Source organism: Varroa destructor, unplaced genomic scaffold (assembly GCF_002443255.2).
Source record: "Varroa destructor unplaced genomic scaffold, Vdes_3.0 BEIS01000001.1, whole genome shotgun sequence".
Classification (NCBI taxonomy): Eukaryota; Metazoa; Arthropoda; class Arachnida; order Mesostigmata; family Varroidae; genus Varroa; species Varroa destructor.
In genome coordinates this window covers 67,049,598-67,073,553 of record NW_019211454.1, presented here as the reverse complement: position 1 = coordinate 67,073,553, position 23,956 = coordinate 67,049,598, and the positions used below count along the sequence as shown (strand labels likewise).

At 40.1% G+C, this 23,956-nt stretch overlaps 1 protein-coding gene and 1 long non-coding RNA gene across 3 annotated transcripts in view; one reads left to right on the top strand and one right to left on the bottom strand.

Annotated features, from left to right (window-relative positions):
- Positions 1–4,388, top strand: part of LOC147759003 (uncharacterized) — a 28,317-nt gene extending 23,929 nt beyond the window's left edge. For both annotated transcript variants that reach the window (XR_015324026.1, XR_015324027.1), the window contains exon 5: positions 45–4,388. This is a non-coding gene — a long non-coding RNA (uncharacterized LOC147759003). The remainder of the gene's footprint in view (positions 1–44) is intronic.
- Positions 1–20,666, bottom strand: part of LOC111247163 (uncharacterized) — a 77,832-nt gene extending 57,166 nt beyond the window's left edge. The window contains exon 1 of the mRNA XM_022797827.2: positions 20,211–20,666. Within this exon, the coding sequence (XP_022653562.1) occupies positions 20,211–20,212 (2 nt within the window). The 5' untranslated portion in view covers positions 20,213–20,666. The remainder of the gene's footprint in view (positions 1–20,210) is intronic.
- Between the last annotated feature and the right edge of the window lie 3,290 nt (positions 20,667–23,956).

Here is a 23,956-nt window from a genome sequence, read left to right as displayed (position 1 = left end):
GCAGATGGCTATCAACGTTAACAGGGCTGTTGTCTTTTTTCCAGCTGTTCAAACGATTATGTCAAGTTCCTCAGATTCGCTGTTGCCGCGTGCTGAATTAGGCTAAGGAAACGGGTAAAATGAAAAAAGCATTCGCTAGAACTTCTTCGTGGACGTCAGTTTCAGCTGCAGCAGCACCAGCACCAGCTAAGACCGTACCAATGCGAAGCCTGATCGCTGCACAGGAGCCATTACGTCGAAACTTGAGGACCCGTTTCCCGCGAATAGTGGACAACGACAATATATGACTAATGCTGTCAATTGCAGTTCATTAGTAATTAGTGAAGTTACGAAGATGAAAAATGTCAAGGGCCAGTGGTGAGGTGATAAAGATGCAGAAAATTTTTATATATACGTAAGACAAGAGAAACAGGAAGATAGCAAAACCCCGTTTATAAGAATAAATGCATCAGTGTGCTGCTATTGTTGGTGGTGGTGGTGGTGGTGGTGGTGGTGATGATGGTCTATTGAACGGCGGCGTATCTTCGCTGGATCAAGCAGGCGGGTGGACCCCACGTGAAGTCAAGCGATGTATCATTTCGGCACAAACAAGCGCAGAAAGTTACGTTTTACGGTCGTTCGACAACTAGTTGGAAACTAGTGCCGTTTCTAAACACGGTTAAAATTAAGTCCAACATAAACAGGCAACTTTGATACAAATAATAGCCATTGTGGTATAAATAGTTTGATAACTATCATCAGTTCGTCGTCGACGTTCTTCTTGATTGTCATGGTATAGCAACAATAGAAATATGGATACGCATTTCAAGCGTATGCGCAAATAAAGTTACGTCTAGTTCGAAACAGGCCGCAACGATTGCTGCCTAATGAGTCTGTACTAATAGAATCGAATCTGGTTACACCCGGCGGAAAGGTAGACAGGTATAGATTTTAGCGACGCCGTTCACGGTTTGTCGCCTGTTTGCGATAGTTTAGTTACGTGGCCAGTGCGCGTTTGCCTGGCGTAAAAAGACGGACGACAGGTATCCTATCGACAATCGTATGGATATGATTATAGTAGAGCTGCATGTATCCAATACAACAATGGATTGCCTTGCTCCACTGTAACTATCCGTTATCGAAGTTAACGGTCAGGGCAAGATTCGATTGTGGATGATGCCTCAGATACGAGTGCAGATCGAAGCTGAAGTTCGAATACCTACCGAGCTCAGCAATACATACTAATTGTTGTAAGATTCGTTATCATCATTATGATCTTAATAGTCATCAAGATCAAGTCTTCTATGCGCACCAAATTCGCCTATGACGAGAAATCAACTTCAGCAATGCGTGCGTTAAACTTAAATGTAGCCTATGTATAGTTTGAAAAAGTCTCCGTAGGAGATAATGGCATGTTGGACTGAAAAATCTTGGACCTGCACGCCGACGAATAGCGCGTATGAGAAACCATAAACCAAGCACCCATTCAATAACAGTGGTATTTAACTAATGTTACATGTCAATAAACGGTATTCTCAGCCCAGCAGTATAAATCATAGACATACATTGTGTATATGGATATAAAAGTATCTATCCAATTCAGATTAAGCCATAGTTCTTGTTTGCAAAGCTACAACTCAGGAACTTTGAACTTACTTACTTACTTACTTACTATCAGAAAGTGATCTCTGTTCATTCGCTTGCGACCAGAGGTTAACCTTGTAAGAGTTTGGATGTTTTTTCTTAAATTTTTTTACTAAATTGGTACCTGTTAAAAAAAAAAAAGAGCAAAAGAAATGTGTCCTTTCTAAAAGTTGCGGATATCACACGTCATCGATGGAAAGCTAAAATTAATTAAAAATATACTGTGCAACGTAGTCAAGTTGGATCGATAAGTATCTGAACGGTAAACATACATATCATAAACATAAAAAATCGATATGGTTGTGTATTATATATGCAGTTCACAAGACTTTCATTCAAGAATGGCTGCAGACGCAGACTGTCAGCTGCCGACGTATCTCACGATCATTATGATCGTTTGGTATCATCATCGTCGTCGTCATTGCAGATTATGCAATCTATAAAGCCCCCTAGGTTCACATTGGTCAACGTTATAACTCGACTTTTTTTGCCCGTTATTAACGCCAGCACAGACATTGGCCATACTACCTTTTACAATACTGTCACTCATTCTGTTGTCAAATCGCGGATGCTGTTCTGCTGATGTGTCACAGACAATAGCTTGAATCTTTCCCATTTGTACAGAGAGTAGCTGCAGGCGCGAAACACGCGACTCTGGACAGATAAGATGATGCCACAGAGCCAATGTCAATATCGTCGTGCAGCGGCGCTTCCGCCGATACAAAACGACTAGATGCGCCTAGAGAGGGGATTTCGTTCGGGAACAGTGACGGATCCGAAGGCCAAAACTAGGCGTTGGCAAAACCTGCCACCATAGCGGAAATATCACGAGCCGTAGTTAGAGCTGAACGTCTCTACGCATACGATGATCCGACAGGGAAGACCCATTCTTTTTACGTCAAAGACACACGTCTAGGTGAATGTCCCTTGCGACGAAAACCGCACAACTCTCAAACCCGTTTTGGAGACTTTATGACAATGCCAAACGCAATGTAGTGGCATAATTAGATAAATATGTTAGTGCGTAGGCCAAAGCAGTTTAAACGGTTGACGTTTTATTGACGCATCGCTCATTCTCGCAGATTAATGATATATCAATAGAAGCGTTCCATATCTTTAGAAAGATTATTAGACAGAATTTAACGGACACGCTATAGAAGATGTCAAGGGAACGCGCATATCTATTCACATTGTGGGCGCCAAAGCAAATCAGCGATCCGCTTGTTACTGTACTAAATGTTGCGATATGATTCATTAAATCCTATAACGTAAGGCCTATGTATGTACGCCATTTTCTCGCACGACTTCATCATTCGTTGACCTAGAATCAGACCCAATACAGGCCTTTCACACTTGATCGAATTGAGCGGGCATCAAAGTCCGCTAGTGATGTAGGTTCGATACGTTTCTTTGTGACAAAACTGTGTTTTTATGGGGGAAAAAAAAAAAAAAAAAAGTCAGATTAAAATATATTTTGGTTTAATGACTCTGGAAATAGTCGATTCTCTAGTAATTTTTTCCTTTCTTGTCAAGGGACGCTGCTAGACTAGTAGATGATACAATACGATGGCCTATGAAGCCGTGAATGAAATAAGGCGTTCACCCACGTGATGGTAGAATCGCTTGAGGACCAATTGGCTCCAGGCACCGTTCCAAGATTGCGCCAATAATGGAAGTGGTACGACTAAATGTTCGTGCCAGATCGGCGATAACTTTTAAAGGAACTACTGATAAACCCTGCTGCACTTTCGCCTCCCTCGTTTAACTTCGATCCGCCGTGCCCCTTCATTAGAACATTTGAGGACTTCCTTCACGGACGGCTCTGACAGAAGATCCGCTTTTGTCCGAAGCTTAGTCTAGCTCATACCACTTTCTACTGTTGAAACGTCTAATGGCAAGTATATTTAACGTTACCGGCCAATGTTTTTGTGATGCGGGACATTTTAGCAAAAAAAATGCCATATACTAGGACCACTTCTACATCTACACATGAAATTACGAAAAGCCAAAAAGTTCAAACTTATCGTATTTTCCCACAAAAGTTCCACTGCGATAGGTACAATAAATAAACGAAACAAATCTGCTCGGCTCCGTAGTCGCAACGTCGTAAAAGTTGTCAAGTTACTTGACAAAATAGAGAATATCAAACTAAATGTTCGAGGCGTAGAATTTATACGAGGCTGTACCAAGCTAAATGCAATGCGACAAGAGAACAGCCCGAAAGCACTAGTGCGAAGTAAGAAGCTGATCAGGCAGATTGCAGGTAATGACGCTGTTCAAAGTTTAAATTCAGCGCGGCTGTTTTTTCATTGACCGTTTGTTTAAAATTCGGCTATTATTATTGTTTATACTCGATGTTTATATATTGAGCTAATATTTACTGTCTGTCCGACTCACAAGAACGTTCGAAAGATGTCGTTTCCTTAAGAAGTTCTTTAGCTACGAGTCCACCTAGAAACTCGTATATTAGCCTATGAGCTAAAAAAACTAGTAACTCTTAAGTTGAACCAGGCTTTGTACTTTAGCTATGTACTTGTGAGCTGTAGAAATTTCTCAGAGTGATTTGTTGCTAGACGCGAACTGCTCATAGACAAGAGCGTAGATTCAACGCCGGACTATAACATATCAATAATGGGTATTTCAATACGTTGGTCACCTAATCTATGTTAGCCATTCTTTTCAGCACTGATTTTTAACATAACTTCATGTGTTTTCGTGTCGTAATAAATATCTGTGTATAGACATGAGCATTGATATTAGTTGTGTTTTTATTGATTGTTAATTTTACTTTATGTAGTGATGCGTTTCGTCTCTAATTTTACCATAAAGCCCGTTGTAATTTTTTCAAGCACACAATGATTTATTTCGAGGTAATGCACTTGCGTGATTGCTTAGCAAGTACATCTCGGCGTATAAACTTTATTAGCACACTTGACAGGATCTATATACTTCAATGCCAAGTTCCAGGTGCAGGCCATTTCGTATTAAGGTCTAACTGTCGGAAGCAAACCCTTTAATAGCATCTCTAACGCAAAACTCAACCCAGCAGCAGAGTAGCAAATAATAATAAAGCGAAACGCTATTATTTAAGGTTGATTCATATTCAGCTAATCAGATTCAAAGTTTAACACATCTATATGCCCCACATAATGTAACAGAAGTTAGAAATCATTTATGAGGGCGTGTATAAATATCCCGCTTACCAAAACGTGTCCCCACTCGCCATTCGATGTTAAGGTCGCTATTGCCAACGAAGAAGCGAAAGGGCCTATTGCCCTGAATCCACGAACATATCTGCACTCGTCTCAGTCCTCCCTTGCGCCCATGTGGCGGCTTTCAGCATCCGCGCCTCCCCTCATTTACTGGGGTGGCACTATCCCATAGCTTTACGCCCGTTTGTTGTACCAGAACGTGCAAGTATAGAACTGTTTCGTCATTGTACGTGTTCGTCAAGTTACATTCGTGCAGATCTTACCGGAATTGAATCGTGTCTTACGTACCGACGTTTGATAATGAGTCGGGACGCGCTGGAAATTGACTTCGAGTATGTTTCGCACGAACTGTCTTAAGCAGGTGTGTTTCAGCGGATATATAAGCGGAGCGATCAGAGGTATCACAGTTCCTCCGGGGACACATATCGTCGGCCGCGGCTGTCGATAACATGAAGCATACTGAGCGCTGGCTCCTTCAATAAAGAAGATCGCGGTAAATAAAAAGCAGATGTCTTAAACTTCGTTCAACTGAACAGCAAAGCGCTGATAAAGTTTAAAAGGCTGCGTGGTGCAGCTAGAACCCACGATGGGTTCAATTTTAGTTGGGTCTCGAACTGTAGCGTGATTACTGTATTTGCTCGATAAGTTACAATAACTAACACTTACAAATTAATGCACCATAGCACCGAATGAAGTGATCTGGCTACTCGCACACAAGACAATTGTTGGAGATAGCCGAGATCATTTTGGATACGAGAACTTGGTTGTTCCCTTATATGAGTTCGAGTATGTTCGCAGTATAGAATCGTAAACCTCGACTATAAACAAACTGCCAGAGAACCTGAAGAAAAACGTGCTAGTATAAAAGCTGAATTAAATGATACACAGATAACTTAATAAGTGGGTAGCTTCGTTCTACCGCACAGAAGAGTGCTGATAAACTTGAAAAGCCAATTGATAAGCCAAATTTTATTACTGACAGACGCCAAGACCAACAAGAGCTCGGCACATTGCCGTCCTTTCGGCAAATAAAAAGGTGTTGTCGATTTCGTTATAGTGCAATGTCCACTGACATTCTGCCATTTTGTCCTTCCATGGTTGATTCTATAAGAAGTTACGTTGCTTCGCCATTACTACAACTCTGACTCTTCTCTAGTTGTCTTTCAGTTGCCAGACACGGTAAGGGCACTCACATTGCCGGTTCTCGACTCCGCAGTCGGAGATGGCGCTGGCCAAGCTACGAGAGCAGAAGGGTCAAGCACTACTTCGTCCAAGCAATCTAGCAACATTCCTATAAGCAACAGTAATACAGCTGAGAAGCTTTTACGGTTCATCAAACTGAGGTGGCATCAAGGTCTGCTAGTGATGAAGCTCTGACACGCTTCTTTGTGACAAAATGTTGTGTGCTTGTACAGAGAAGCAGCTAAGACTGATGAACGAAGATTTTTGCTTAATGACTCTGAACATAGTCGATTCTCCGGTAATTTTCTGCCTGCCTATTTGGGGGCACTGTTGAATGAAATTGAGAATAAAATGAAGCGTTCGCCTGCATTAAGATAGAATGGCTAGACAGTGAATTGGCTCCAGAAGCTTGGTGCTAGATCGGCAATAGGCTTCAAAGGAATTGCTAATCGATTTTGATGGATCTAGGTTCCCTTTCATTCGCTGTACCCTTTTACTGGGATACTTAAGGACTTTACGGAACTCATGGACGGGTCTGACGGAGGATACGCTTTTGTGCGAAGCCTAAATCAGACTAGCACATACCACCTCCTACTATTGTATCGTCTATTAGCAAGTATATTTAGCGTCAACGGCCAATGCTTTTGTGATGCGGGACATTTTAGCGGCAAAATGTCATCTATTAGGATCGTATCGATATCTACATATGAAATTACAAAAAGCCAAAAAGTTCAAACTTATTGTCTTTTCCCACAGAAGTCCTACTACAGTAGGTACAATAATTAAACGAAACAAAGCTATTCGGCTTCGTAGTCGCAACTTCATAGAAGTTATCAAGTTGCTTGGCAAGATAGAGAACATCGAACAAAATTTTCGAGGCGCATAATTTACTCGAGGTTGTACCAAGGTAAATGCAATGCGACAAGAGAAAGCACTAGTGCGAAGTAAGAAGTTGATCAGGCAGATTGCAGGTAATGACGCTGTTCAAAGTTTAAATTCAGCGCGGCTGTTTTTTCATTGACCGTTTGTTTAAAATTCTGCTATTATGATTGTTTATACTCGATGCTTATATATTGAGCTAATATTTACTGTCTGTCCGACTCACAAGAATGTTGGAAAAATATCGTTTTCTTAAGAAGCTCTTTAGTTGAGTATGGGTAAACCTAGAAACTTGTATATGAGCTAAAAAACCGGAGTTCTCAAGATTTTGCGTGACTACACTATATGTAGCGCTGGGCAAGAACGTTCTACGAAAACCCTTCGGCCTCATGGCATGGACTAGAACTCTCAAATTTCTCCAACTAATTTTTTTCCAGTACTAGAAAATGGAGCCATGTCTCATATATATATATATATATATAGGCTCGAAAGTAATTAAACACTTCAGATAAGATATAAAAAATGACCATTGCGTACCATGTCCCCATCAATTGTCATTTCGATGAACTGGTTATTAATAAATGAGCCGAGGACACATGGTGCAATGCCGCCAGCGTCTTACATTATCGCAGGATAACAGCGAAACACAGACGCGAAAAACAACAGACCTAAAATGTACTTCTAAATGATTTTGAAATGATCGCCAAATCTGCCATAATCGCGAAAAGTCTAACGGCTGAGAATATGCTAGAACTACTTTTAACCTAAAGCAAACTGCTTTAGTGTTGTTAAGAAAAAGGGCGTGATAAATGCTCAACTTAATCCTCTGCAAGAATGGCTCTCACCTAATAAGTTCAAAGTAAAATAAAGACTGGTCGAACAGCGACAGCTCGAACTACGTATCTTGAAGCTTTCCTTTTGCAGAAAAAGGCTAACAACGATTGGCCTGGCGGGGGGGAAGGCGAGGGGGATGAATATGCTAATATAAAAGCTGCTACAGAGCAGACGTGTGTCGTCATCTGACAACCACAGGCAAGGAACAAACAAAAATGAACAACCTCATCTATATTGTTAGAATTTATCGGCGTTCACGTTCGGCAGTTTAATCTCTCAACTCACCGTTGCCGCTGATTTCCTGCCAGCAGTCCCATAAATTTTTTTAAGCGAGTCCCAGTTGGTTAATTCGCTATCTGTTGGTGTTCAGGAGGCGTATAGGCGTTGCTCGCCTGCACTTGCTTGGGAGCCTCTCTCCATTATGATTCACCAGTAAAACCATTATGAAAATGTCATGAGAGCATGTTGTGTCGACACAGGTTGAACCGCGTCGACCTATTCTATCTTGCAGCATCTATTTCTCTCTCTTTTTGATTATAATATAGCATTCATCACGAAGTTAGTGTTATTTAGAGTTAATTTATTTAGCTTCCTTACACTCTAATCCAATAAAGAGTCCGCTACAAATAGACTCCTGCATAAACAAGTAAGTTCAGGCAGAACAGAAACTTATAGGAGTTAATTCATTCAGTTAGCAAATTTAGTTCGTCTTTACTTTACGTATCGTGCAGTAAGCATCTATAACAATAGTCCCCCTTTGACAACGTCACTTGTTTTTCTCACTGAGATTTAGTGATGGATATCTATCTGTACAAGCGCCTATAGCTGCTCATTCCAAAGATGGACTGACCGAACATTAATGGTCAAATTGGCGTTTCGCTTGGCTCCGTTACTATTGCGATCAAAGCATAGCCGATTGTTTCTAATATTAATGAAAGGATTAGCCATGTTTTCTCTCTTCTTCTAGCTGTCAAGTGTACCGATCGAATCCGTGTGTGTATGTCACGAAGCGTGTATATGTATGCGTACGTTCGTGACGTGCGATGTTTTCCGTTAGCAATCCGTCCGTTGTTATAGGCTAATGAATGCGATCACAAACGCAATAAAAATGAAGGAAAAAAACTACTACAATGCCCAAATGAATATAATTTGGTATTACTGATTGGCTTATTCATAGTGTGACGCCGACCACTGCCAGCGAATTATGATAGCCTGTGCCGAACTTCGTTGGCAATCAACTGTAATTTTTTTTTTTACTAAATTTCGAATGATATAACAATAATATTTTGTGTATAAGCAAGATTTCGCAATGGCACATATAATATCGCTGAAGAGAAAATAATATTTGGCATCATAACAATCGTGTTTTTTAAGGCGTCAAGATGGATAAAGTGTCGCCGTGACTAAAGCTCTTAGTTCGTCTATTTGTCATCGTACAATTATCTAGCAATTACCACTTACGTTACCTATTGGAACAGGGATTGTTGTCCTTTCATGTCTGCGTGCAATCAAAATTGCGCCGACATTATGATACTACAATGGCAAATGTTATCGACTTGAAGAGACGCACACATATATGCATAGCTAGTCTAGCCCAGAAACTGCTGGTATGTCGAAGGCAAATTTTGCCCGCCACTTACCGATGTGGACCACGCAATGGCAGTCAGTCGTTCAGAAAGATCCATCGATACGTCGTATGTCTTAGTCTACCGCCCACGCTCAGCAATTATGTTTACTTGGCAAATCAGTCGGCAAACTTATCTCGCCAAACCAATATCCCTTAGTTTCATTTCAGACTATCCATACCTGTATTCAGTGCAGTCTCGTCTTCCTTCCTTAAACGTGAGTGTTTGCCCGTAAGTAAACTCAAACGCAACGATGAAAGGCAAAGACCAGAGTCAATTCGGCTGAAGTAATTCTTCAGTTGCCAGTGCTTCTTCGAAGCTCGTGAAGCAGCTTTATTCGACGAGACGGGCAACAAATGAAGAAAGCACGCTGACAACTAATCAGTGTACATGTGTAACTTGGCAATTTCACAATGTTTTATGGTTCAGATCGCGTCAAATTAACTTGATATCTACATATTGATTGATTTGTTTTCCTTTATTAAAAATGCCACGGTCAAGTATGCCAGTAGCAACAAGCACAGATGCTGTATGGGCAACATAGTGAACACAGGTCAGTAACAGCTTGAAATTATGAAAACAACAATAATGATAGCAATCATAAATGGCCGTCATAATAAGTATACAGTTGATGAAAGTGTCCATGTTTATGCTGCAAGCATATCTCGCGCAGCGTAACTAAAGTATGGTACATACGACTTATCAACAATAGGTAACGATAGGTGGCTTGGACAGATTAGTTATACAGAGTCCTCAGTTTAAAAATGAAAATGTTCATTATTAACTAAAATATTTAATTAATAACGCCGAAGATCAACACATTTATACAACACAAACAGGTCTGATATCTGGTTCAAATAACGACATTATTTCAAAACAAGAGTGCATTTACCGGCAATGCATATCTCTTTTTTTTTTTCTAATTTTAATTTTTTTATTTAAATTTTAGATATTTTTGTTACTCCGGACGCCTCAAATCGTGTAATCAATTCATTGATAAAATGACACTTAGTTTATAGAATTTCGTTGTAAATTAATTTCTGTTGTTGTTATCAGATCAGTGAAAAATATTAATAGTTATCGTTATGCACAGAAAAGCAGCTCGTCGCATACGCACACTTGTGACGCCCAAGACATTTGGATTATTGTACTGCTCAAACAAGGGCTGTTCTACACGTAACGCATAACAACTATACAACAGCAGTGATAAAAAAAAAAAAACGCAAAAATGGAAGGTAGATTCATCAATCGGCTGTGCTAAGAAGAAGCGTGTGTCAGCGTCGAGTTTGTACGCTGCTGTTTAGCGAAGCTAGTCTCGTTCCCAGCAAGCGTTCGCTTTCTGCTCGCCTGATAACGTGGCTGCTTGCAGCTGATAACGACAGCAGGTGATTCACTTGTCTTCCAAATTTCTATCAATATTCAATTGACCGTCGAATACGATCATAGAAAGAGAGCTACTGAAACAAAAAAAAAAAAAAAATAGTTAAGTAACTACGTAATTAGATCCAGTCGACAAATGAATCCGCAATAAATATGCAGTACACCCAATTAGCATTATAAGTTATGGGCTTAGCCAGAGAAAACTAGTGTTTGCCTTGGGACTAAATAAATAAATCTAATTTTGCGATCAGAACTGCTGTTAATCACTGCTACGAACAGATGTCCCTAACACAAAACAAAATGTATCTATTGTCAGATCTCAAACATAGAGCCCGTTAGCTGTTACCAGCGGGAACGTTTCGGCAGAATTGGTTGTTTCATTGACCCTTTATCGTTGCTCATCACCGACTGACCAGAGAATATAGTCTATCCTTTTGAATGTGGATCACAATATCATTCTACTCGTATCTGATCTGAACAATTGTCCATGTTTTTATTGATTTTGAAATAAATTAAACATATAGAATTTACCGAAAAAAAAAAAAAGAAAACTCGCGGCAGAAATAAAATATAGAGTTATAGTTGTTTCTAATGAAAGTGAGGTCTCGTAATGGGGTGCTCAAGTGTATCGATACGGCATGTGCCGTATATCTAACTGCTCTCTGCAAGCAACGTGTCAATCATCGATCGGCGTCGAGCGAATTTCCACCACCGTAAAGGTGAGGTAGTAAGGAGATCGACCGCTGCGCTAGTTAAATGTCTTCGGATAAACCGAAGTGGTTTCTCGATCTTCATTTCGTTAAATGATCGTGAAGAAGGGACGAAGGCTGAATTTAGAAACGCGTAGGGTTTTTAGTGAAGCTGACACCGTCTAAAACTGCAACATTGCTTATTTAGAGAGTCTGCCCGAGGTTTTCCCATCGGTTTGAGCCTTGCCTCGGGCATTTGCCTTGGACGGGGTGAATCATGGCATCGGACAATCAATCGCACGATGAACTCTCAATTATTGACAACCCATAGTATTCGGCACAGCTGCCCACTTTTGCTAACAGTTCGAATGCTTAGCCAGCTTCGCGATGATGATTCACGCTCTGTCGTATATTTATGCTGGAATTGGCGTTAATAATTGGCGAAAATAGTTGTTGCAACAATAACGATCTCACTAAAATCACCAGTAACACGAAATATAGTTTGAGCAAGCGATTCTTACACACAAACTCTAGGTAAATGGAGCAAACAGGATACACGATCATAGAATAAAAAAAAAAAAAGATTCATGATTTGCAATAGATTAAAACTGCTACAACGGCATCGTCCGTGTAGGCGGATCACAACCAAATTTCATAATTTCGTAACGCACGAGAAACCGATGCATACGTAAGTGTCTATTGAAGTTTCACGTATTCTCTCAATCATATAGACCGTCGTAAGTGTTGTATACGATAGCCACTCAGAAAATTCAAAACAAATCTATTCTGTAGCCTGTAGCTTCATTTTTAAACACTTAGAATTCAATCTACGTGCAGCATTTAAGGCAGCAACCAAGCTATACGGGGTCGCGTTATAGCTCTGTTCTCACGGGAGCAGATGCGCGAAAGGTCTCTTTTTGCCATACCGACATGGACAAAAATGATAAGCTAGGGAGCTACGAAGACCGCGAGGAGAAGGTGAAAAATATTAAATGTTTAGTAAACACATTTTGGGGAATCTATTCACGACGTCCGCGATAGCAAAGACTTATCATAAGGCGTCTATCATTCACGAGTTCAAACGAAACCTTATGACAATGGTGCGACCGGTTGCTGCTCCTCAGTTCTAATGAAAGAAGTTTCTGTTGTTGTCGTTCCAGCAATAAACCACTATCGTTCTGTGGCAACTGGACTTTGAAGCATGCGTAGCTGACAGAAGGTCCGGTCATGCCTACCCGAACACGTTGATCAATTTAGGCGCGGCACAACCTAAAAAAAATATAGATATAATATGGGCCGACGCTGTTGTGTCGGCAGCATTTAGCTACAGGCAGCATTCAACGGCGTATCTAAACCTTCCCTGCTATAAGCGTTTTTAGCAGTTACGTATAGACAATGCTCATAACACAAACTCCCGAGCGCCTCACCAACTATTCGAATCATATTGACGAGTCAATGACATGTGTCTTTCCTAGCTTAGCCAGTAACAGCGGTAAACAAAAGTTTAGTCAGCAACGAAAAAACTGAGAAAAACGTTCGACTTAGTTCCACATTATTTCCATGCATTTTCATATACTGCAGAAACGTGAAGGAAATTTCATCGTTCGCTAGCATAAGTGAATAGATTCTATTTTCTGGGGTTAAACTACCATACCCACATACTATGGATAATAGCTTCCATGGAAACTGCGAGTCGGCAGGCTCGTTAGCTGCTGACATGTTGGGACATTGAAAGTTATTGAAAGCAAGATGCCCGGTGTGGCAATCGAGCAATACATCGCTGTTGTTTACTGCGTGGGAGCCGCCGGACCCGTTTGGGTTCGGGGACAGGCAGTGATCCCTCTTGCTCATCTGTGGTTGCTATGCACGGCTTATGGGACCAGGAACAGAATTCCTATATATATATATATGTGTGTGGGATTCTCCTCGGATATTTCCTATCTACTAACTGATACCTTCCCCATACTTTTGCTTTTTATACTGTGCAAGATATGTTTACAAGATTTGTGCTGGCTATAATATGAGAGATGTGTGCGAACACTTAGATATATCATCTAACAGCGTTTGAATTATCTTCCTTAATCTACTTTGCTTTTGTTAAAAGCATGATTCACAATAGTATGCGCAGAAGCCACTTATACCATGTTCAAGAGCCGATTAATGGTACCGTAGGATGCCTGAGGCCCTAGCCAATTACGCATTAAATGGAGAATTGAAAACGTTGTAACCATAACAACATAAGTATTCGACGATTAAAAAAATAAGAGTCGAAGGGACGACTCCCGCCTTTCCAAAAAAAGAAAAATATTGCATTTACATTCTGAACTTCATAGGAACCTGCTAGTCAAACAATTGCGAAGGTCTTAACATACAGTGTTTAGATTTGTAGTAACTAGATATCGCTTATCCATCTTATGTCCTTTCACATCTCAAACTGTGACTTGGGTAGCGCAGGCAATGAGTTGACCAGTGGGATCGGTTTTTGTCCATATAAATGTAAGGACACACCGCCTAAAACTCCGACCAGCATTTTCGAAGCAAAATTCGTGTTTCCTTTTTTGCTAGAAGTTCTTCACAGTCCCGGCGCCGTTCAACTGCTAGACTATTTACAACACGTTTTCGAAGTCGTAATCATTGAAGACTCAAATATAATTTATTCAACCATGCAAGCAGAGCTGACGTCAGTTTATACGAATCTCGTTGGGAAGTATTGTTGCATGTTTTGTAGTATGTAACTTTTATTGAATATAAGAAAGAGTTAGCTTTCTGCCCTGTGTAAGCTGACGAAGTATTTAAGACCCTAAGTGCGCGTAAAAAGTTTTTGTTAAGTAAGCCGACATTTAACCTTGGCCATTTTAGCAATAGACCACTTTTTTCTTTTTTAAGAAAAGACTGAAATAACCGCTCCTAAACAAGGCATCTATCAGTTTTAGTTAAGAAAGGGTTAGTGAAAAAGAGAAAGGGTGGCCTATTTCATACATTTGAAATCAAACAATCTAATACCAAAAAATGAAATGAGACGTAGGACGAAACGCTGCGTTGGACGCTAATAAAGATAATGAAGATTTTTTGTATAAAAAAATAGCGTTCGATATTGACGCAGGACGTTGCACTCTTCTCTTTTCACTGAGGTTTCTATTGAATTTTTCTCGGTAACAAGAACACTTTCTATCTGGCGCGTTCTATGATGTAGATTCAACGACATTTCTTCGTGTGTATGAAAATTCTGGGTAGAACAAGTTCCGCTTAGTGGAATGGGACGGCCATCCCGAATGTTAAATGGCGTCAGACAGCCAGCGTCTGCTGTTATCACTTAAATCCGAACGGCTGCTCCCTTGAAGCGGGGACTCAGTTTGGGGGTCCGTTCAGCTCACTTCGGTTTCGAAGCTGCAAGAAGAGCTGAGATGCGCTTGGCGCGAACGCGAGCCTCTAAGTCTTGCCAAAGCGCTATTGTGCTCGACAAATTACAAAGCATCGGAGCGTGCTGATCAGGGTCCAAGGCTTAGTTTTACCTTAAACTAAAACACACGCACACGCTAAGGCACATTCAGTGATTCGAAGTGAGTGCAACAGATAAAACACCTACAATAAAGCCGGCATCAGTCGCCCGGAGAAATCGTCGGTGAAACGCCAGCCTGCTTCGGTGCGAAACCTAATTATTCTACGTACAATCCCGCAAAGTGTCAGAGTTTCGAAATAGGTTTATTAAATGAATCATCCCATGTTCCGTGTGACGTTCATTCCTCTAAGATCTATGTGTGCTGCGAAGTCCGACATAAATGAAACGAATGCAACACTACGTAGAAAAAGGTACAAAGCTATTTGAGACAAATTAACTAAAATTTCGTTGTATACACAGGTTCTTATAATACAGACTCGATAAACGATGAATTAGTTATAGAGGGCTCGAAACACGAAGATATGTCTATGTAGGATAACAGCGTATGTGGACGTAAAAAATGGTCGCGTGTTTCGTCGCGTGTGGAGCAGCATCTGCGACACTCGGTTGAAAGCAATCGGAGCAATGATAACTACTCTCCAGCTTAAGCCATAGCGATGCGTGTTCTGTGTTCCAAAAAAGTAATCTCGCATTCGGCTGGAATCGTGTTTTTACCTGAAGGGTCTTCCGTAAAGTGAGGACGCATGCTTGACTCTAAAGGAAGGAATTCAAGTGTACACGCGGGTCAAAGTTCAGAAGTCTATACATGCGTCGTCGGAAGAAGTGCACAGCGGTAATGGATTGCCCCATATCTAGTCGGCATTCGATATGGATTGGCCGCCGGTCTTCGCTCTTGCCATTTTTCGAAGATCTCTACATGGAACGAGTATTCGCTAGTTTGAATGCAACGTAACGGTTTTTTTTTGCCGGCTGTGGCGCTGATTGTTATGCGAGTCTATAACGAATTTTTATTGGAATATCAGACGGGAAGGGATAATAGCTGGCTCGAAAAAAAGAAAATTATGATATTCTAACTGTGAAATTCAGATGGACCTTTTAACGAGCGCATCATGACTGTTTCGGCCGTTTGTCGTATAGCAAAATTCTCGCGTTGGAAAAATAGAAAAATCTCGGAGAGAATAAGTACGTTTATTCGCTTTCTGTTTGGCCATAGCTGAAACGTTCCGTTAAATGCGCGAATCTCATCAGAATATGTTGAGATAATATAACGTGACAAACGAAATGAACACGCACGGCGGACAATTTTTTTTGACGGACGTTAAGCAAGAACAGTGTGGTAACGCTTAGCGGTTTCCGAAGGTTAGATATCTCTTACATATCTACATAACGTACTTGTTTTTTTATCCGAGCAATAACGGATACGAGCAAGTATCCGTTATTGGTCTGTTATATTACGTTTGATCGATAGTTAAATCTACATTACGTATCAGTTACGTTCAAATGGCTGAAAGGAATGCGTATGGGAAATGTACGCATCCTGAATTATCTCGTTGCAGATACCGAAAGGTTGGCAATTCAAAATGGCCTATTAAATCAGAGACTAAGATAGTCTGTCCAGTGCTCACTTTATACATCTAAAAAATATAAACAACGGGACCTTGAGTAGTCTCTAGCAATGTCAGAAAGAGTGCAGTACTAGTAGACGTTACCCTCTTCTTTCCGATAGCGAATTTCGTCAATAGCAAAGTAAGTAGTCTACCATCGTATTGACACGAAATCTTACGGGATTCTGGTCAACTCAGTTTTTGGGTAACGGATTAAATGCGGAGACACGTATAGATTAAGGGTAGAACTGAACGTTTTCCCATTACGTTCTCTTGAGAATCGATTGTTTCTCTCTCATGATGGTATATGTGAATTTCTTTCAGAAGTATATTTAAGATATATTCACTGCACCTGCGTGCAATTTTCCGACTTGTTCGTGCTTCATTTAATGTATAGAGGCGTATGATAAGCCCAGTCGTATGTGTATGCTTAAAAAAAAACGTATGCGTATGCACAAATTTATGCGACGGTTGAAGATTCGAAAAGCCGTAGTGATTGTTTTGAAAGGAAGCACTGCTCCTAGCATCTTGAGTATAGCGTACTATTATGTGTGTGTATTATTATTCTACATGCAGGCGAGTAAATAAATGATATTATAATGCATGCGGTCATGCTGTCGAAAATTCTGTGTTACATTGAATACCGTATTCAGCCGAGCACGACGATACGTCTGCAACGGTACCGTTCCTATATTCACTATATGCCGTATCGTTAACTCAAATTGCGAAAAAGGTCTTTCATGATGCATCAGTTAATCTCCTGTTAGCTTTCAGAAGTGACCTGCTATCACATGATGACCATCGACATACCGATTAGCACGCCAAACTTCAATACCGACTCAGTCTTCCCTTTCTTATCAAAAAGTAATGATGTGATAATGGGAAATAACCGATCAAGTACCTCACTCAATTAGATTGTATTGGCAAACATTTCACCTCACTCTCGGTTTTTCTGTCCATTTTTAGTGCAATTAATGGCAAAGTTCAGTCAATAAGGGACAAGCATGTAGAATGTACTTTCTTAGCACTCAGGGTCGGACTTCATCGTTGTCCTTTACCGTCTGCAAAAACCCTCTTCTGGGGGTAATCTCGTTTGCATATCACAATCAGTCGAGATAAAGACAACATTAGAACAACCGGAAACATCATTCGCTTCTTCATTAGTCACGAAGCTTTCTTGACTGCGTGAATAGCACAGGCATTTTTAGTCTATTTTAACGCTGTTTTCCATTTGCTGAGAAGGTATATTATTTAAATTTTAATCAGTATCGATTGTAAATAGCTCAGGCCGGAATTCTGTCAGACCATTGGGCCATTTGGACATTACGCTGGCCGTGCAGCCCAGTTCCCATGCTGGCATAATTGTTTCTCCGTACGAACATCCCTACTACGCTCGCATATGCGGGTGAGACTCGTTAAGGAGGTGTCTAAAAATCATAATTATGGCGGTAATGCGATTAAAAAGTGTAATACGTGACGTAGTAGCAACAGAATATCCGTTTTCATTAAAAAAAAAATTGCCCGACTGCCGCCTCTTAGAAACTAGGTCGGCGCTAAAATTCATCCTCTTCGTAAAAAAAAAAGGGGCAAAAAGGATGAATAGAAGAGCTACTTCCGTTCTGAAAATACAAGCTGTACTGCCATAATACCCTCTCCGTAAGTAACTTCAGAACAAACAGATCCCAATTGATCGTGAACATGAGTAACAACCGATAAAAAGCTGGTTATTTGTGTTGTTTGCTCCAATTGCAATTCAGCTTTATTTATCTACACAAAAATATGGCCTCCCCGTGAAAACTATAATATATGCGTTAGGCTTTAGCTTTGAATTGCCTTATGGGTGTTTAGCTCATATCTGAGATACATTTCTATGGCGTGGTGTAAACAGAACTTGCAGGTGATGACTTCGTTCTTGTAGAGCAATAAAACGTGTGTCTACGGACAAACTTTACCATGAGACTTAAGCTCAAATAAGTGGGCGAAAAAGCCCACTCACTGCCATAACCTAAACTGTGCTTGTCCAAGAAAGTACTTGTATGTTGGTAAATGCCGGCCTACTGACAACGTATAAACTTTTTACTTAATAAAAGATACATTTCAGGGAAATGGTATCTCGAGTTTTGTAAGTGGAAATGTATATATTGTATAAGACGTGCGGAGAAAAACAGAAGAACCGTACTGGTGGTGATAAATGTCTCAAACATAAAAAACAAATAAGTGTCAACGCGTATTTGGGGCTCGGTAGGCAAAATAATGATAGAAAATTAACTCTTTTTTATCAATACTAGTGGGCTTCCCAATGTCAATTTCCATCAACATAAATTAGTTTCTATTTAGTAGTTACTATAGTATTGATGAAGCTTGACTCGTAGTATTGAACATAACGCTTTAATTATCAAACACAGTTTTCATCTCATAACACCATAGAATATGCTCATGTGTTTCTTTTTAAATCAAACAGCACAACAATGTCTGGTAATAAGTATCTCTCTGAAAAGAAACCAGTGAGTATGTAATAAAATTAGTGCTTTCATCTTATAATAATAAAGTGCTGAACACACAGGGCTGAAAAAAGCATACTTCGGTTAAATACGTATTTTCGGGTAGCATTTCCTGTTGTACTGTTCGTAGTCGACGCGTTGTTGCCTAGCAAAATTTTCTGTTTGGATTGAAAAGGAAATCATCAACAACAGCAGCAGAGTCCCACACTATCCGACACTATCAAGTTGGTTCCTCCTTAATCCATGACGCTTCTTTCGGATCATGGCAGTCCATTATCACGGCAATAATTCGAGAGGAATGCAGGGTATATTCTGTCGAAGGAGCCATGCAAGAGGAGCACGGTCTTTTTTTAGAGCGGGAACAGTATATGACAAAGCTGCCCGTCAACAACTTCGTTTTGTAAAATTTTACCTGCCGTAGATGTTGCTGTTAGGCCTGTAGCTCTTTGAACAGACCTACCTAGGGGGTCTTACCTAGGGGGAACAATGCATTAGCGAGAGGTAACGCAGAACTATTTTTTTTTCGAGCTTTTTCCTCTACAGTCAAAAGTTTTGAAAGACGATTTGAATTAATTTGTGGTGTATAAAATATCGAATGTTGAAAAATATTCGAATATACATAGAACTTTCCAAACGTAAGCAAACACTTCGAATCTGTTTGTCACGACCTAGTCAATCCGTTCACGTAACTTTAATAGTCTTTTACGAATTACTACAGTTTCGTAGACAACAGGGTCAACTCGAAGTGTTGGCCATAATGTGTCAATGATTAACATTTGTTTTTATTATACAAGCAACGAACGATTCAAGAGAACTTTATTTTTTTTTGCGTCTGTTCATCGAAATGCTTTTTCATCTCGTTCCTTGCTTCAACCTGCGTTGACTACTATGAGCTTTCTAAAAACAATAAGAAAAAAGACAAAAATATTCTTGCACGAGAGCGAGGTACCTGTGACGTTACATTCATCAGATTACTGTAACTAAGCTTTTTTTGCTAGAATAGAATACCCCTTCTTCTAGTACTTTGAGATAGAATATGCGTCGATTTTACAGATGAAATAACTGATAGAACTGCTTTGAACAATGAGACAGACAAAAACTCTCCTTAGAGAATAAACAAACGAAATAGTGAAACGATAGTGTTTCATGAATATTTGTGTGTATATAAAGAACTTGTCGTTCACTGAACAGCACCGTAATCGATCACATATGATGAAATTGCTTCTGGCCGAAACTATTCCATTTCAACTATGCATTGCTTTTCCTAGAACCTTGACTTACATTGCTAAGGCGCGCAATCTGCCCCCTTGTGTTCTTCTATCCAGAGAGCGTATACGGGGAACGTTTAGAATGGACGTACAACTATAGTATCCGATTAGGGGTCTAAAAATACACAATTAAATGTCCCTTATCTACTATCTCCATTCTAGAACAATAACAGTAAAGTCGTCGCAGCTATCGTTCGGCCTCAATTGCACAAGCAGGTTTTTGTTCTATTCTCCGTTGTGGGCACTACGTTCCTCCTTTATTGATAAGCGTTATACAATTTTATCCAAAGGGCAATCACCACTTCACCTGTTGCACACCGAATCTCTCGTTTGTCGAAAAAGATTTTTCCTTCGGGTCAGTTCACCGCTATAAATGCCCGAACCGAATTTTTGCACTTGTGAAGAGCACAAACAACGCTTGCGGCACCTGGTCTTGTCGAAACCTTGTCTATTCGGGTTAGTGTTTGCCGTCGACCGATATCCGTCATAAAGACGGCGAAGATCCGACCGCGAACAAGTGCGGGAGAGGGCATTTTGTGGGAAAGATTATCGCGCTGCGAGGAGCAAATGAGCCGCCGCGGTGAACCAACACGTGAAGATCGCTGCCGGTATAGAGCAGTTCGCTTATTCTTGTTTCGTTGTTATTGCGGGAAGTTATGCTATCGTTATATCACCGTCGTTTCCATCGGTGTTACCACCCATCTACTGTGCGAGTTATTCCGGAATGATTCTGGCGCAATGATCCCGAAGAGCCTACTACCTATTTCCCACGAATCGGTTGTTATCACAACGTGTTCTTGTATCATCGAGCGACCAATTAGTACATTATTAACATAACGGTATCCTTACCCCCCGGAAATGACACAGCTAATTTCAGAATGTCACTTCAGTTTTCGTCACCCCTTCTATAAGACTTGGTTCAATGTCGTGACGTTTAAGAGAAAATGTGATTTTGTAACTTTTAGACTCACCTCTTGACTGACAAATACTGGCACTTGTAGGACATTTTTATGTTAAGTTTACAAAACCTAATAGCCAAGATCACTTGAAAATATTTAGTTGCCAATAAAAGTTAATGCAGAAATACTATCCTAGAAAGTGAAAGAAGAATTTTAGGATGATCTTTCGTAATCTACGCCATGTGCAAAAATGAGCATTTGATATCCACAGCATTTGATAACTGCAAAATTGAAGTATTATGCCCGTTCATCGGCGATGAATGATACGATCCGTTGCAACTAGGCAGCAATATAGCTTGACACGGAAATCTCTTAGAAATGGCGTAAGAGTAGCGTGACCGCTCACCATTCAAGTGATCAGGGTTCAGTACCGCGAATTTCAGAATCTTCAAGTAGGTTGCTCATGTTTATTAACTAAACTAACGGAAATGGTTAAGTTTACCAGACATTAGTTCAATCCTGTGTACCAAAATTAATCTTCACATATACGCGATAAAGACTAAAATGACGTGCCTTCTCCTCATGCCACACCGAAACGAGGAATACCCTAACAATGAAAATCATAGTAATGGATAGGCCTCACATTGCTAACCGTTGTAAATAGCAGGATGAAGCAAAGCTACGTATCCCAATTTGCTACCGCCTTTCCCGACCTTTAAACATGATTATCTCCTTAAAATACGGCCACACTGTCCAAAACGCGGCTAGGACACCATACCCTTCCAACACTTAGATCGATAGGACTCCCTAAATAGGACAGCGCTAAATGGAACAACTTAAAGCAGAAAGCATATTAATCGCCTTAATTTTAGAATAGCAATACAATAATAGAATTCAGTAGGAACCAGAAAAAACTCAAACGAAAAAAAAATGCACGATATGACGAATTAAATAGACAGATCTAGCTACACCTTGCGTTCGCTCAATATACAGTCTGTAAATCCTAAGTGAAAAATGTTTGTGATTTTAAAACTAAAGTGTAACGGAAAAGGCCCTAAGTTACAAATTCGCTATCAGCGTTATGTGGAATAAAAGTGATTTAATTACTAGGGAAAAACAGCTGCAACCAAAGCTTAATTATACGTGATTCGTTCGAGTGTATAAAGGAAATGAACTAATTTTATATTCAAATGCCATAGAACCCTAGATAAACTTAGATTACGATCATAAAGAGTGATTTTATCAAAAACCTGAGACCCTAGGTAAGAAAGCCACGTATTGCTGGTTCAGGCTCCACCAACGGTATACAACGCAGTAGGAATGACGAAATAATAAAACATACTTATCTAAAACCACCTAAAACTGTATCGCAACAGTGATCCAAATAAGTCCAAAACGAATTTAGATCATATGTTTAAAGAAAACAAGCTAAAGCGAAATATTAGTAGGGTTAATGTAACAGTGAGATAAATAGCATCAAATTTTTAGAAGAAATATTGTTTTTCACTGCGTTAACGTTACTTTTTCTTGTCAAAAAGAGCCGATAGTTGTGACTATTTTGTCTAGTTACACATAAAGCAATTGACGTAAACAGGATGGATCAGATTTGTCGGCACTTTTTGACAGTAAATTCGGCGGGCAGCACAAAAGAAAATTAAAACATTACATAACCTGTAGACGGAGGCGCTTTATCTACGTACCAACATAAGGACGATTTAAACTATGAGTCATGTGTGTTGGCCCGAGTGCCCCGATTGTCTCGAAGTCAAGAGGACGTATTAATTGTCTTTAGCGGTACCACTTTATTGCCGAAACTCGTTTTAACTGCAAATCAGCGGATAAAAAAAAGTGACTCAGAAAACCTTTTCAAATAATCCGCAGCGCAAAAAAATGTAATCTAAAAAAGATTTCCATAACGTTGAAAACGATTGACACTTTTGAAATGTGCTGAGAATGAAACGCGAAGTTTGCAGGAATCATCATTGGTTGGCAAGTGCTAGTGGACGTAATTTAAGTAACAAATTCTACGTTAAGCAAACGGGGATTACATCTAAGACTTGTGAAGAACGAGTCAGTTGTGCTTACTTGGAATCCACAATTAACTGGTTATACGGTAAACAATTGTGTAAATGGTTATAGCCATGCGATAGATTTAAACGCACAATATGGGATAGGTCGTTAGACCATAGTTTTAAAGCAGGTGCTTGTTGTTGTAATGGACAGAATTTATTTGTCCGTACGGGCAACAATATATAATCATGATATTGACGGAATATCTAAAAGCAGTGGCTCATATGCAATACGGCCAATTTATGGGTCTTTGCGATGGTGTAGTAGACACGCACCGCTTTATGATGCAATGCTCAATGGCAGTACCGAAAAAGTGGAACTCAGCACGTTTTAAGAATCGTCTAAAGATCAGCGAAGTAACTGCAAGATCAATGCAATCTATTTGTCAGCTGAAGGCATTTTATCTTCATTAGAAAAAACCTATTCGGCAAAAAACACGCTGAAGCGAATGACAAAAAGAGCGTGAAAGTGCTGACGTAAAAGACAAAAACAAAGAATAACAGAAGAGCATAATTATCTACAGTGTTAGAGAACCAAGCCTCTATCTGGACATTGGAGGTGAAGCAAATGTATTACGAAAGGCAAAGTATCTAGGCAAGGCTGACTGGTAACATAGTTGAATAGGTAATAAAGAAAAACAATAGTAAAGGGAAATAAATCTATGCAGATCTTGAAATGGGAAATTCTGCAACAATGCCGTAGGTTTTAATCAGTCTTGTAATGGATTAGCGATTGAAACCGAAATTGCCCCGTAGTTGACATCATTCGCGGGGCAGCAACGCGTTTAAAT